General features: G+C 35.5%; 2 protein-coding genes across 2 annotated transcripts; one reads left to right on the top strand and one right to left on the bottom strand.

Annotated features, from left to right (window-relative positions):
• Positions 1-5,768: 5,768 nt before the first annotated feature.
• On the bottom strand, positions 5,769-9,813 carry LOC134660620 (surfeit locus protein 6 homolog). The gene is made up of 4 exons (XM_063516389.1): positions 9,639-9,813; positions 8,431-8,790; positions 7,692-7,903; positions 5,769-5,971 (listed from the first exon to the last, which is right to left on the bottom strand). The coding sequence occupies exons 1-4, from the start codon at positions 9,751-9,753 to the stop codon at positions 5,801-5,803; spliced, it is 858 nt and encodes a 285-aa protein (XP_063372459.1). The 5' UTR covers positions 9,754-9,813; the 3' UTR covers positions 5,769-5,800.
• Positions 9,814-11,945: 2,132 nt separating this feature from the next.
• LOC134660616 (zinc finger protein 62 homolog) lies at positions 11,946-13,465 on the top strand. Its single transcript, XM_063516385.1, has 3 exons — positions 11,946-12,326; positions 12,785-12,861; positions 13,000-13,465. The coding sequence occupies exons 1-3, from the start codon at positions 11,955-11,957 to the stop codon at positions 13,313-13,315; spliced, it is 765 nt and encodes a 254-aa protein (XP_063372455.1). The 5' UTR covers positions 11,946-11,954; the 3' UTR covers positions 13,316-13,465.
• Positions 13,466-15,577: the final 2,112 nt, after the last annotated feature.

The raw sequence follows: 15,577 nt of genomic DNA, 5'->3' as shown, positions 1-15,577 counted from the left end.
TAATCGAGCCCACGTTGTATATGTATGTATGTATGTATTCCTAATATGGTTTCAGTAATATTAACAGTCACGTAAGTGCTTGCATGTATGTTTTACATGAAAAAGCTGAAAAAGTTGACAAGTTCAAAGTATGTAAATGCTAATTTAACAATTTTCTGTGCAGTATATGTTTATACGAAGGTCAGGATCAGGCATGAGTTCAACGATTTCTTAATATGTAGAACAATGGCCATTACGGTGAGTCGATTTCTAAGTCGACTGTGAGGAAAGAGAGCTCAAAATCTTGTGGAGCAATCTTTATTTAAACCAAATACTTTTATCGACCTCATTCCACATTTATTAACGAAAATTGCATAGAGCTTAAATTACCGAAAATATAGCTGGTCAACCAAATCTTGTTAGTAAAAAAAGGCGCGAAATTCAAATTTTCTATGGGACGATATCCCTTCGCGCCTACATTTTTCAAATTTGCCGCCTTTTTCTACTGTCAAGATCTGCTTGACCAAGTATAACTCTTACGTCTCTATTCAATTTGATAAGCTCTTCCAGGATAACTCTGCAACATTTAAAAAACATTTTATTACGTAGGTATTAAGTAAACGAGAAAAACAGCTCCCAATGACATATACAGGGTGGTCCCACCCTGTATATGTTTATTTTTTGTAGTTGTTTTTTCTCGCTTACTTTATTACATAGCAAAAGCTGGTCTACCTAAACATAAGTTGTATAAAGGTTTGATTTTCTTAAGGGGTTTATTGTTTTTCTACACAAAAGACGATGTTCTATTGTTATTTGTGACCAAAAATACTACAAGGCTCTTTATTCACTGAAAGAGTGAAACGACCAGAATTCTATTAAACAAGTTACTGTAAAAAAAATTATGACACACTTTTATTGCTGACTGAACTTCTTCTCATTTGCATGTCTAATGTCTATCAACAATTTCACGAGACCTTTCTAATGAACCTAAACTCGATGATGAAGTTCAGTTTGTTACCTTCCGACTGCATCATCACATCAGCTCCATGTTGTATTGCATTGTCATCGGAATTTCGGATGTACGTACTCCAAATTTCAACTGAATCGGACGTGCAAGTGGTTCAAATTTAAGTTACACAATTTGAAGCAGACAGGTATACAAAGATAATTTGGATGTTACGGAGTCGAGCTAAATAAAAGTGTGTGAAATACAATAAACTAGTAAAGTTATTATGTTAATCTTCTGTTTATGTCCGGCATGAGCCATAAAAGTTACTTATTGTGTCGTAAGGTACAGGCGGCGGCGGGCGTTATAGACGTCTGTAACCTGTAAGCGCCAATTGCACCATCCCATTAACTCGGGATTAAGCGGTTAACCCAGTGTCAAATTGTACTGGTAACCATGGTAACTCCATGTTTAACTGGTTAACCCAGGGTATGTGGGATGGTGCAAGTGGCCCTATAAGTGGAACCAAGTCTCTCTAACGAATTGAGTTGAAAAGAGGCTTCCAGTACGGGCCTTATCAAGACGGCCCACGTATTACGAGGCTAAACAATACATACTTAGTAGGGCTTGGTAATCAAGAGTCCCAGTCTTGCTATTTTTTTATAAATAATAATCGAATTTTGTTTGTTGACCTTTTAAATAAAAATCTATATTGAGGCTTTTTATAAATATTCGTTTGTTATCTACTATTTACAATTGTTTAAATTGATATTTAGCTTCCGAGGTAATTATGTAGTAATTTAAGTTATAGTTTACAGTTAAGTACCATGTTTCGGTTCTGCCAATAGTTATTTTGTTCTTGTATTTGATAACATAGACTATTATTATAGGTTAAATTTATCCCACCACCACTACTACCTAAGTAAAAGGTTTTGTTCAGTTTGTAATACAAATAAAATAATATGCTACCTAATAATATGTATCATTGTGTATTGTGTAGCTAATTTGAGTAGTATCTAAATGCTTGTTTCTTTACTTTAACTTTGTAATTGATGAGAGGTTATGCGGTTTTTTTTAATATGGACTAATTTTCACTATACTATGTCAGCAACATGCCGTTACAGGAAAATTATGGCTACATTACGGTGTCGGGAACTATAGGTATTCCGATTACTCAGAGTCAATTATATATAATATATATATATATACCTAGGTAGGTATAACCATCTATTTTCATATATTTTAGACCGGTAATGTATCATTGAGACGTAGACAAAAAAAAATTAAAATTAAACTAATTATCCAAAATGAAATACATACTTCCAACTCCAGTCAGTCTGTTTTAGCGTGCTGCTTGTTCTCTCTTTATAACATCCCAGGTCTTCCATTTTTTGTGTAGGTACAGTCACCATCAGATATATCGAAGCGGCCAAGGCGCTCTCAAATATCTGAACACGCCTCTATTGTCAACGCGCTAGAGTGCGTGTTCAGGCGGTGTAGCATGAGTTGCGTTCTCGCGCGCGACTTCATACTTGAAGCCTGATATTTTTGAACACCCCTGCCGCTCTGACATATCTGATGGCGACTGTACAGAATCCTAAAAAACCTTATCATTTTTTTAGTTTCAAATTTCAATCAACACAACTCCACTAATTGCTTTTCAATCGACTTATTTTTATAAAGCCTATATTATTGTGGCGACGATTCCTATAATGTAAACTAACTGCCCACTCGAATTATAATTTGCACCCAGTGCGCACTTGTAGGGGTATGGTATCTTTTTCAACGCGTTGAACGCTTTTTATTTTAAAATAATATGCAGGACAGGACCTGAATACACGGCTATCATAAAAAAACCTAATTCACGTTTGTATTACTGCTGAATCAACCGGTTCTTTATAATTCGTTTTTTTAGCATTAGAAATAAGGTAAACAATCTTGATGTGTCTTTTAATTGAAAAATAAGTTACGGTAAATATGTAACAATTATGAATCTAATACGATCTTTTATAGTCTTCTGCTTTCATAAGTAATAGTTATTGATTTTTAATAAGTGTTTTTCAATTAAAAGACATGTCAAAATCGCTTACCTTCTTTCAAGTTCTTTCTAATGCTAAAAAAACGAACTATAGACACACATCAACCATTAAGAAAACTCAATGTGTTGTATCGGTAGTTATTAGATTGGTGTGGATTTTATTTTAGAGGTAGGATTAAGAAAAAATGTGTTCATATGATTTTAGTATATCATAGAATATTTTTAGTAATGTAATTTTATTTTCACCAGATTTTTTTCGAGAGGCGGAAGGTAATAATTGCGGTCAGATTATGCATAGTGTTGTAAATTCTCGAAATAAATTTTTTTTCGACACTATTATTACCCTATTGGTCGCTTTTAAATTGCTGTGCCGTTGCCGTCAACTGAAATTGACTGCATAAAACGTGGCATTAGGAAAGCAACCATTAGGAAAGAACAGATGACAAAAAAAAACAAATTTTCTTAAGCAAGTGGGTTTCATTAGAAAACTATTTACAGTACCTACTTATTTCCAGGACAGGGAAACTCGTGGGTCGTTGCTAAAAGTGCTGTGCTGCCTATTACAACACTATTTTTAGATAATAATAAAAATAGCGCATTATCTCATGGCATTTCCTGTCGACTGGAGTGCTTCGCCATATTATGTACCTACCTACTTTTAGCATTTATGTACCACCGACTAAAACAATCTGTAAGCTTTCTGCTCAGCGTCAGCGCCGCTAGGAAGTATATTATTTTGCTTGGCCGTGAGACCTTTATCCGCCCCTCGTATGAATGGTGCAGACTTCCAATAGGTACATTATGCTACGATAAATGATAAGATTTCAAACAACAGTGTAATTCCATGTGCATATTTTGATTCGTTTCAGTACCCCCCTACTTTATTATTGGTTTTTATCATTAACTTGTCCGATCCCGCGACCCGAAAACTAATTTTGTCGTTGTCTCCCAGTATGGCTCACATTTGAGCCGTGGGAGTTGAAATTATGAATATCGTGGGAAATCTGGAAAATTTATTTACGGCTCCTATTTGAGCCCTTGGGATATGACAGGTTAATCTTAACATTTACATATTGTCTACACATAATATTATTTTAATGGTCAGATAGAATTAAGCTTACGCACTATTATATATTGATCTAATACAATAACATACGAGAATATATTACGTATACCTTTCACCAATAAACGAAGTTTCCTTACTGTTTCATTGCGTATTATTTTGACACCATTTCTGCCACCCTCACCTAAAGTGCATTAAGACTATTAAGAGAAACTATATTCAATGTTTGGGCATCTAGCTCTTCGTTAGAGTGACAGACCTTAAGCCACGTATCGCCAGAACAGCATTTTTTTTTACTCCCTGAGCGTAAACTAAGAGTGTACTCCCATTAATAGGGAATACGCGCTTCAAATCATTCCAATCTGTCGGGTGGCAGCGGTCACGTGGGCCGCGGACAAATAAAGTTAGTTTCTCAAAGATACCGGTATTCAATTTTTTTAAGCTTTTTATTAAGCATAATCTTATGAAATATAATTTTTTGGAAAATAATTCATTTTTGGTCCAAGCTTTTATCGCTGACTACTTATTCTACTATACTTTTCTTTATTCGTATCGAGACACTTCTAACAACCCCATACGCAATTAGTGTTGTTTTATCACAGAGTTCCCACGGCCACCTCCTGTCTCCATCATCAGATCAGCTCCATATCATGCCAAACACTGCCTACTCAGTAGTACGAACAGTGCGATAACTTTTTGGTAAGTTGATGGATTTTAGTAACTAAAATACTCGCCACTCGAACTATCTTAAGTGCCACAAAGGAATATATCTAGGAAGTCTATGTATATGTCGCAGTCGGATTGTATAATCCGCCGTATTACATTACGGCTAGCCGCTTTACAAAACAGGGGCGTTTTGAAATGCGGCGGTTCGACGATTAGCCGGATTGAATGCGGCTGAATGAAAATCCGCCGGAATGTATTCGGCGCCATACGTTCTTCAACACGGCTAGCCGTAATGTAATACAGCGAGTCATTAGCCGCCGCTTTGACAGTTTTTAGTTCCCATTTTTAACACTCGTGGCGCTGCCTGACATAACAACAAACTATGAAAAACGCTGGGGTGTCCATCAAATCTGGAGTTCGTCGGACTGTTTCTTTTCAAAAAACATTTCCTTCGCAACTTAACTAGACGGAGCCCCGCTTCGCGGGGCTCCTATTTCTGAGCGGTTTGCCCTTCGGGCATCTGAAGCTACCTAACTAACCTAACCTACCTACCTATTGATTTAGTGAGACGTCCGTGAAAACATTACACTTTGGGGAAAAAAGCGTAGGTAGGTAAGTAGGTTAGGTTCGTTAGGTAGCTTCAGATGCCCGAAGGGCAAACCGCCCAGAAATAGGAGCCCCGCTTGCGGGGCTCCGTCTATTTAAGTTGTGAAGGAAATGTTTTGGAAAAGAAACACATGTAGTGCGGTGGGACCATGGTAAAAATAAATTAAATTGCAAACATTGTCAAACTCCGGTTACGTAGACGACCGAAAGAACTGGTCACTCTACAATCTAAATAGTAGATACGATGCGGCTAAACGTAGGCCGCCTTATTGAAGAACGTATCGCAATGACAATCCGGCTAATCGTCGAACCGCCGCATTTCAAAACGCCCCTGTTTTGTAAAACGGCTAGCCGTAATGTAATACGGCGGATTATACGATCTGACTACGACATATATATTTATTCCTTTGCGACACTTGCCCTTCTCATTCAGATTCTTTGCGTCGGGCTATCGAATAAAAAAATATATGTTATCAAACCTTGTATTTACTTATAGTTATTCTTATATTACAACACGCCCTCTCTTAACAGCCTGTTTTATCTTTTTAGACTTCTTTTCTTTCTTTTTCTTAGCAATGTTCTCTGTCCGTTTAACTTGTCTAGCGTCTTTAGTCTCTTTAACGTTTTGAATCCTGTTGTCCCACTGCTTTTTACTGTGCTTCTTCTTTTGTTCCTGTAATAATTGCATATATTTGATTAGAATCATAGTCTAATAAAACATGGTCTTCTCTTCCCTGAGTGACACAAGCCTACGTCACAATAACATTGCCAGTTTATATAGCGCTATTGCATATTATCATATAGCCCTGTCGCATGATGACGTAGGCTTGTGCCAGTCACGTGGTCGGAAGAGAGTACCAGGCGCGGAGTATATTATTATACCATGATTAGAATGATTAAATTTCTGAAGGCCTATTCAAACTTCAATCATCTGAATTTAATCTGTGATCGTGGATATACCTATAACCGGGATAGTACAGTTGTACATAGGCACGTAAAGTGCTGCTTGCCGCACTAGGGCAGTAATTATTTACCACTTTAGTAATTAGCACTTTCGTGCCTCTGTTGAAATTTTAAGGGGTCATAATGTACTGGAAAACGTTGTACGATACACGTGTGAAAACCTATTCGCACAAGTATCACGCTAATCCGCAACTCGTGACGATTTCTCACTCTCAACGACTCCCTTCGGTCGTGTTTTCGCACTTGTATCGTAATGTATTATTTTCTAATCACAACTTGACCATTTTCACCAAGCAAAACAGTTGATCATAGGGCACTAGAGAAACAGTCCGAAAGAGAGCATCAAACCATAGGGCTGTATCTCATCTCACTCACACAAATTTCCATACTGATGCTACTTTTTGTGACATTGCTGGCAATAGGGAATATTACGCAAAACCTGCGTAGGGGGCGCCACTCCCACAATAAGTCACAATCTAAGGGTCTACCGCAAGCGAGAGTCGAAATTTTGTTATATAACCTCTCTATCGCTCTTGCATATTCGAACGATAAAGAGGCAGATAGCCGAGTTTCGATTTCGGGTTTCCCGGTAGGCCCTTTGTAAACAAACCGCCTTGATGCATCAATGTCATATTTGACTGTCTGTGAAAACCTGTCAAAATACATTTAAGGTACAGTATGTATAAGTTACTCTATGGAGTCTATGGTATACTTAAGTCGCTAGTGATGCACTCTGGCGGCAAAACATTGCAATAATACTACTAATACTCCCTATTCATGTTGTTAATACCGTAACCAAAACGAGATGCAATCCTCTATTTTGACTTGTCTTTCAGTTACACTTTTTGATTGTATTGGCCAAAGATACAAAAAACAAGTGCGAGTCGGACTCGCGCACGGAGGGTTCCGCACCATCAACAAAAAATAGAGCAAAAAAAATCGTGTTTGTTGTATGGGAGCCCCCCTTAAATATTTATTTTATTTTATTTTTAGTATTTGTTGTTATAGCGGCAACAGAGATACATCATTTGTGAAAATTTCAACTGTCTAGCTATCGCGGTTCATGAGATACAGCCTGGTAACAGACGGACAGCGAAGTCTTAGTAATAGGGTCCCGTTTTTTACCCTTACGGAACCCTAAAAACCATTTGAGAACCTCCTTGAAGTGGAATGAGTCTACACAGTTTTTTGAAAGAAATAGAAGGTTACAGATGTAGTGCATAATTATTTTCCATCGTATTTTCACGGAAACGTACGAACGTGTCTTGCTATTTCAGTCAGTCTCGGTACAAAAAGTACTGAGGTTGACTGAAGTAGCATGACAAATACATGCATCCAAGAAAATACGATGGAAAACAATTATGCACTACCTACATCCGTACATCTATGACAGTAAAATCTAAATGCTTTTTGTGTAAAAGATGGCTTACTCTTTTTTGAATTGATTTTTTTAGCAGATTGGGGTCATCCTTAATTTTTTGGCCTTCAGCTTTTTGCAACATATTTTTCCACGCAATTTTTTCTTTCAATTCCTTCACTTTGGACTTTTCTTCAGTTTCTTCTAGTTGCCTGAACTTTTCTTCTTGTTGCTTGAGATTTTCTAATATTTTTTTAGGATCTTTCTCACCCTTGTTTACCCTGTCTGAAAATAATATTATAACATAAATATATATTTGGTATTTACACCGTGGGGAACATTAAAACACCATCATTCACAATTTGAGTAAATAATTGATTCATGTTTAACCCTTTAACCACCAGTCTGATATATAAGACATTACATATCCAGCTCATTTCGCCACAGTCTGATAAATAAGACAAAGATCTGATTTGGTTTTTACAGCACATTTATAACTCCCGTAACTATGCCAACCTTACTCTGCGTGGTACAATTACTGTTGGTGGCAACACGAGCACACTCAATCAAAAATTGCTGGCAGTTAAAAGGTTAAATAATTTGTGGAGGTGTTCAATGACTGAAAAGCCAGATCAGCCAGACTATGTCTAGGTTTATTGAATGTTAAAGGAATATAGTGACATCATACAGCCATATCTAATGCAGGCTGTGATAAAACTGAGTAAAAACTGCTTATTATTTAGAAATTCACATATTAGTTATCCGAGTGATTTATTTATTGTCATTATGTCGAAATAAATCTATCAACAAACCTTTATGTCCAGTGTTTGCAAAATCAAACTTGGAAAAGACCAGTTTTGCATCATTGTTAAATATTGGTTTTGGTGCAACAGCACTATCCATTTTGTGTTCTTTCTTCGGTAAAATAGGTTTGTCTACAGATGGCTTTACTTTAGTTTTATTTATCCTGTCTCTCTTCTTGATTTTTTTATTCAATTTGCTTGCAAGACTTTTCTTGGCCAGTTTGGTTTTCAAGTGGAAGTTGTTTTGTGACTTGATTTTCTCAAGCCTCTCTTCTAACTCTGCAATAGTAGTCACCCGTTTTGGCATCTTCTTCTCCTCTAGGTTAGCATCACCATTGGTTGTTTCAATGTCATCATCATCAAACTCATCTGAAAGAGTGTAGAGTAAATTAGAGTCAACAAAAAACAATGCAATAGATAATCAAATCATCACATGCCAAGCAGGTCCATAATAAACTTAACAAGTATGGTAATTCAATGGCATGTTATTTTGTTATAGGGTGAGCAGTGCCAATAATGCACATAGCATGGAAAATTTTTTTTGGTTACCATTCAGAGGATAAAATATACATATTATATCACATTAATGATTTAAAACACATCCCAACAGTAATCTGTTAAAACTGTTTAAATAGTAGTAGGTCCAGCATAAAAAGTAACAGTGTGCGCTTTACTTCCAAAATAAACTATTGTAATCAATCCTTAGAAACAATAATTGCATAGCAGAAGCTCTAATTAAAGTTTCATTCCTTGATGATAATTTATATATATAATAAGTACTATGCTAATAAAATGTCTATACTTGTTTAACACACCAAAATGATGCAGCATCTATTATTTATTGTATCAAGCCTTGTTGTGGTAAGTCCTAAACACTAGAAGAGGCAAAATGCGTGGCTAATCATAATTTTCCAGTCATTATTATTAAGACTAAGATGAAATACTGTACTAAAGCTGTGAATACAGATAACAATTACCTTGGAGAGAGTATATTAACTACAACAATTGCTTTCATTCATTGGTTACTATGTGTAGCAGTGTTTAATGTTATCAAATTAAAAATTCCTGAAGTGCATGCTTGGCATTCTTATAAGCAGTCATAGCATGACTACGGAATTTAAACTCAAAATTTTAAATACATACATAGTCATAAATATAATTCATTTCGCAATGCAACTCTGAACTCGCACAGTTGCTATAACGTTGTCTTTACTTACCTTTTGTTTGCTGCGGTATGGACAAAACAGAAAAGATATTTTGTAGGAATATAAATTCCTTGTTCAGTTCCACTTTCAACTGCTTAGACTTAATAGGCTTCTTTTGGATGGACATCGTTATATTTCTGTAAATATTACGTCAAGTAATTATTCGATCTAACTTTGAAACCCTAAGTTATTTCTAAATACACACTATAATAAGAATACTGTAATTATATTCTACCTCTTTTACTATTACATTCAGCACACACAAGATTAGGTTTAAAACAATTTTAAATGTTATCTAAATAATACCACGCGCGAATCCCACTAACCAACAAATTTATCCAAAAACGTGAGCATGGGCATAGCGGCGGACGGACGTGAGTGACACTGACATTTGTTTTTTTTTTTTGGATTTTATGGCCGTCTGGTTACGAGACCTTTAAGCCGTCTTTATTTTTATTACAGTCCCTGCCAAAGAATAAAAAGTTCCCTCCACAATCGTGCGCGAATCACGGCGCGGAGCATTGCCTACTCGGAATTATATTAGAAAAAATGCCAGACTTATGTCTAGATTATGCCAGAAATGTGCTAACAAAATGCTAATCAATATATTGGTAACTATACTTGGTCAAGCAGATATTGTCAGTCGAAAAAGGCGGCAAATTTGAAAAATGTAGGCGAGAAAGGAAATATCGCCCATAGAAAATTTGAATATCGCGCCTTTTTTTACTGACAAGATTTGCTTGACCAGCTGTAAAAATGAGGGTCTTCTACATATAGTGTGTCAAAGGACTGTCTTATTTCAAACAGACAGAGAGAGTCATACTATCTTTGTCTTACACTAGTACTAGCACCCAAAAGAAAAGGATGAGTATAGTTTTTTTTGTTCCTATTTACTGACAAATTGGTTTGACCGTCTATAAATCAAACAATGCTGTTGCTGAGGTTTTTATAGAGTCAGACAAGCTAACTTTGCACCGAGTTGGTTAGCTAATGTCAAATTTCTTTGAAACGTGACTTTATAGTGGCTCTCAACACTTTGTAGTTTGTAGCTATTGATGCAGAGAAAGCATACCCTGATCAAGGCCTGTTCACTTCCTATGAAAATTATGTCCCCTTATAATTACGCATGTGTGCGCCTGAAGCTTCTATGCGTGCTTTGCTTGGAGGATATAATCAAACGGAGACGCCATGTCTGTAATTTTCTGTACAAAACAGTCTGCCGATTTTTGCGGGGGAGGGGAACGTCAAATGTATGCGTAACGTAAAAATAGCCATGTCAGATAAACGTCAGTCCATACATTGTGTATGACCGTTGGCCGCCTATTTTCGACAGAGGGGAAAGCCTGTTAATGGCTACTCCGTTTAGTTGTATCCTCCAAGGTGCTTTGGCCTCTGAGAAAAAGTTGCTAGTAATAAAAATTAAAACATTTTTCTACAGCAACATTGCTCCCAACTGATTTAAATTTTCACGAATTTTATACATTATTAATCATAAAACGGGACTTAATACACTTAAAATTTAATTACACGCGATTAAGTTTTATAATGAATATTTGCTTCCAACTGTCTTTAGCAATGTTCATAAAATATATGGAGGGTAAAAGTACGTCTACCCACTATAATAAAAAAATTGTCAATGATTTCATAGTGAACGTTCGCGCGGACACATTTTTAGGAGCGACGAGTTTTATCATGTTATTACGTACTTACGTAGTAAGTTCGTTTACAGTTACAAGTGCGCGCGCGTATTTTTGTGTAAACAAAGAAGTGTATTGTGTGACATTGGTTACGTATTCATTTCTATCTACTGTGTCGTTAGCATTATGACCGTGACTGTTTTTTAGATTCCATTTTTAACCCCAAAATGTGTTAATTTTACTATCCGGTATCCGGCCGGATAGTAAAATATACTTGGTCAACCAGATCTTGACAGTAGAAAAAGGCGGCAAATTTGAAAAATGTAGGCGCGAAGTGATATCGTCCCATAGAAAATTTGAATTTCGCGCCCTTTTTTACTGACAAGATTTGGTTGACCAGCTATATCTATGGTCTGGACCAAAAACAATGCAATATAGTGTGTGATCACCGACTCGTAACCAGGCCATAAAATCCAAAAAAAAAAAAACGTTCTCACCGACCGACGGGCCTATCAAATCAAATCAAAATATAAGTAAACACAAGTAAAAAATAAATGTTCTCATATTTATTCCTTTATTTATCATTCAAGCCGGACAAAAATGTTATTGATGCCATCATCCAATATCTTTAATGCTTACGTTTACATAGGAGCATCACTTAGTTACATAAAGTGGCAATAGAACACCCAAAATGGAAGAAAATAACCCTTTGGAACCATCTCCAGTTACTCTACCGAAAAAGAGTCTTCGAAGTAATGCAAGGGGTAGGCCGACATCCGAGAAAACTATAAAGTTTACTCCACAGCCGAAATCTATAATATCGCGATTATTAAGACGAGTAAGGAAACAGGACTGTGATAATATTAACAAAAGAAACCACTCTGGCATTCATGTTTCTAACATTGACTCAAGTACTGAAGATGTTGTTAATTCCAAAACCGACTCAGTCCTGGAAAAGCCTCAGTTATCAAACACTTATCAGAGTATTCAAGGAACTGACAGTGTTCATGTGGATGATAATTATAAGAATAGTTTAAATGCTGAAGAACAACACGATGTTCAGGTAACTAATATGTTTCATACATAAGTAGATTGTATTTTTTTACTGTAGCCTTCTACACTAGCTTAGGGTAAATGGCAGTTGTGGTAATGCATCATATTGTTCAATTCATGCAACAAATTATTCAATTTTAATCAATATGGCTGGCTGGATGCACCTGCACCTTAAGATAAATCGCATTTGGGCAATTGCAGTTTATCAATAAATAAATAATTAAATATATAATTGAAAATATAAATCTTGGAATTTTATCTTCATGAAAATAAAATGCTGTCGCTTTCTGGTGATTAAACATTTTTCAAATTAAATTGTTGAGCAGCTGGGATTACTTTTGGTGGACAGGGAAGAGTAGTCAGGCGTCTACAAGCTTGTTGCGGGTGAAAATTTAATCTGATTAAGTTCATGAGAATCACGAGTAATTAGAATTAGCGGATTCAATATATTATTTGTATTGTTTACAGAATAATACAACAACACGGGAAAAGAAGTGTGAAAAACCAATGCCACTTGAAATCACTTGTTATGTGTGCTCACATAGGTAACTTTTTGCAATGCCGTTTGTTGTTAAAATAATATTAAACTAAAGGAGTAAATAATAAAGCTGTCAATTGAGAAAATTGGTATCCTTAGTAATCTTAGTACTTATGCTGTTTTTAAGACATATTTTTTATTTCAGAAGCAGCGGCCCACAAGCACATAGAAAGCATTTAAGCATTCACAGAGATCAGCCCTACACCTGCAACTTTCCCAATTGCAAGTACACCTGCAAGTTGTCCTGTAATCTCATCAAGCACAAAAGGATACACACATCGGAAAAACCATTCCTTTGTGATCAGTGCACATTCAGATCAAACTTTGCCAATTCCCTGAAAGTGCACAGAAGAATTCACACATCAGAAAGACCATATGGCTGCCAGCTATGTAGCTACAGGTGCAACAGTAGTTCTAATCTCAAGAAGCACTGTCGTCACAGACATCGCAACATTTCTTAGGAGAATAATTTATTTAGTCAACTGTTGTATGCAAAGTGAAATTAGAGATGTGATCAATAATAATAAGACACAATCACTAATTGTAAAAGTATCTATTAAATGAAGTTGGAGTGAAAGTTCCTAGTCTTGATATTGACAATTATTTTTTGAATTCTATAGTTCTGACTCGAATTCGAGCCTATTATGTATGCTCAGCACTACAGTAGGATATAAAGACATTATTACATGTATACCTACCACTAGGGTTGCCAACTATTTTTTGGTAGAATATAGTATTTTCCAGAATAGGGCATCAAAAATATAGTACATTTCAAAAAAATATGGTACTTTTAGATAAAATACTAAACATAAGTGTAACATACGTTTAATCGGAAATATAGTATTATAGCGTACTATATATTTTTCCAAAAGTATATAGTACAGAGAGCCAAAATATAGTACAATACTATATAATATAGTACGGTTGGCAACCCTACCTACCACTAATATGTTGTATAGGTATATATTATAATTTATATATTCTCTATTTCTATTTTTGTTTCTTTCAACCGTTGCTCTGTTATTGTACTTAGTAAACCAGTAAGGAAGAGCGGTGTCTCTTGACACAGGTATCTTGTATGCTTAAAAAGAGACCAACCTGCATATTGTTAATCTACTATGTTACTGAATAAATCATTTTTATAAAAAAAAATATATATATACATATTTTTTTTTACCCAGTATGTTTTATTTTTTTAAGCGCCCTTGAATTTGTGAACATACTGGGTAATTTTATCTTTCTTGGCATTAATTTTTTTTTTAATTCCATTCAGAGATCTAACGATAGTAAATGTTACCATACTGAATTGGCCTATCTATCAGCTTAGCACACAAAAAAAATCAAGCATCTACCGCAATAATTCACGTCACCATAAATAAAAATCTCATCATACTCGGCGATAGGTGAAAAATTAAAAAAAATCATAACTCCGAAAATACGAAAAAATCGCGGAACATACATGGGGGTGATTCAGATAGCGCTCTAGGTCCTCTACCTCCCAGCTTCAGTATATCACTACTTCTTGGGACACCCTGTATGTATATTATATATATATATATATATATATATATATATATATATTACAATTATATTATTCCCTGAAAAATAAGACAAGTTTTTCCAGATCAAAGCGTTTATATTCATATCATTATTCTAAATATACAATATTCTATAAAGGTATAACTGGTACTAAAATAAACATCAAAATCGTCGCCCAAAAAGTACTTAAACAACATGTGTCCTCTTAAAACATGAATTATTTTATACACGATATTTATATATTCATTTGAACTACGCAACAAAAAAGCGAGGATATTATTTAACATATTTTAATACTAGTTTGTATTGTAATAGTCACAGGCATGATGTGCTGTAGGTACCTGGAGGTGCTTTACCGGTGAACGAGACTAATAGGCGCAGCGGCAAATTTCCAATAAACAAATTACATAACTTACATAAGCATGAAATTTAACGCTATGCCTCGCGTCTCCTCGCGGGTGCTAAATCACTATAACCACAAGAGTTAAGTAACAGCGTCGTAAAACCGTGCTGTGTACACTACTGCCGCACGCGCAGCCAGAGAGAAGCGCAAGCGCGCGATTGTAGTAATGTTTCACAGTACAGAAAATATATCTCTGTTCAGTTTCTGTACTCCTGTGTCATCTCACACAGGATGACACAAAAGACGTATGCAAAATGATCATCTCCAATTCAGCTAATGACGAACAATATAATGCGTTATCCCGGGCGTCTAAAGTATTAGGTATATACAAATACACATATTTACATTGCAAGGAATTTTGGTGGCTCGTCATTTGAGTACGAGATGCAAGAAAATGTTGCAAATATTTGGTTTTTACACTAGGCTTTTTATTTGGTAAATATAATGATTACTAAAATGTTATCGGATAAAAACAGTTTCTTACCGCCAAAATACATACCTTAATTCTTAGTGTAAATACCAAGTAACTAGCAAATAAATAATTTTATGTATCTTTACATGTTCTTGTGCATATAAAATATCACACCTCCACCAAAATAAATACCTTGTATTTAACTTGGTATTTTCACTTAGCTAAGGAATTTATTTTGACAATAAGAGGAATGTAATTCATGGAATAATTTTACAGAATAAGCTTAGCCATAGTATTCTGTTATAACAAGGACATTAAACAATGCTTCATCCCTAAATACGTACTGTGTAGGTGTCTTTAGGCCAAGCT

Source organism: Cydia amplana, chromosome Z, assembly GCF_948474715.1.
Source record: "Cydia amplana chromosome Z, ilCydAmpl1.1, whole genome shotgun sequence".
Taxonomy (NCBI): Eukaryota; Metazoa; Arthropoda; class Insecta; order Lepidoptera; family Tortricidae; genus Cydia; species Cydia amplana.
Note: the sequence above shows the minus strand (reverse complement) of the source record. Positions and strands in the feature narration are given on the sequence as shown.

Bases quoted from the DNA above. Each gene is read 5' to 3' on its own strand.
- LOC134660620 (XM_063516389.1), bottom strand. From the start codon at position 9,753: ATGTCCATCCAAAAGAAGCCTATTAAGTCTAAGCAGTTGAAAGTGGAA. The intron at 8,791-9,638 runs GTAAGTAAAGAC...ACACTCTTTCAG, and splicing joins CATACCGCAGCAAACAAAAG to ATGAGTTTGATGATGATGAC. The intron at 7,904-8,430 runs GTTTGTTGATAG...TATTATTTTCAG, and splicing joins TGCAAACACTGGACATAAAG to ACAGGGTAAACAAGGGTGAG.
- LOC134660616 (XM_063516385.1), top strand. From the start codon at position 11,955: ATGGAAGAAAATAACCCTTTGGAACCATCTCCAGTTACTCTACCGAAA. The intron at 12,327-12,784 runs GTAACTAATATG...TATTGTTTACAG, and splicing joins AAGAACAACACGATGTTCAG to AATAATACAACAACACGGGA. The intron at 12,862-12,999 runs GTAACTTTTTGC...TTTTTATTTCAG, and splicing joins TGTTATGTGTGCTCACATAG to AAGCAGCGGCCCACAAGCAC.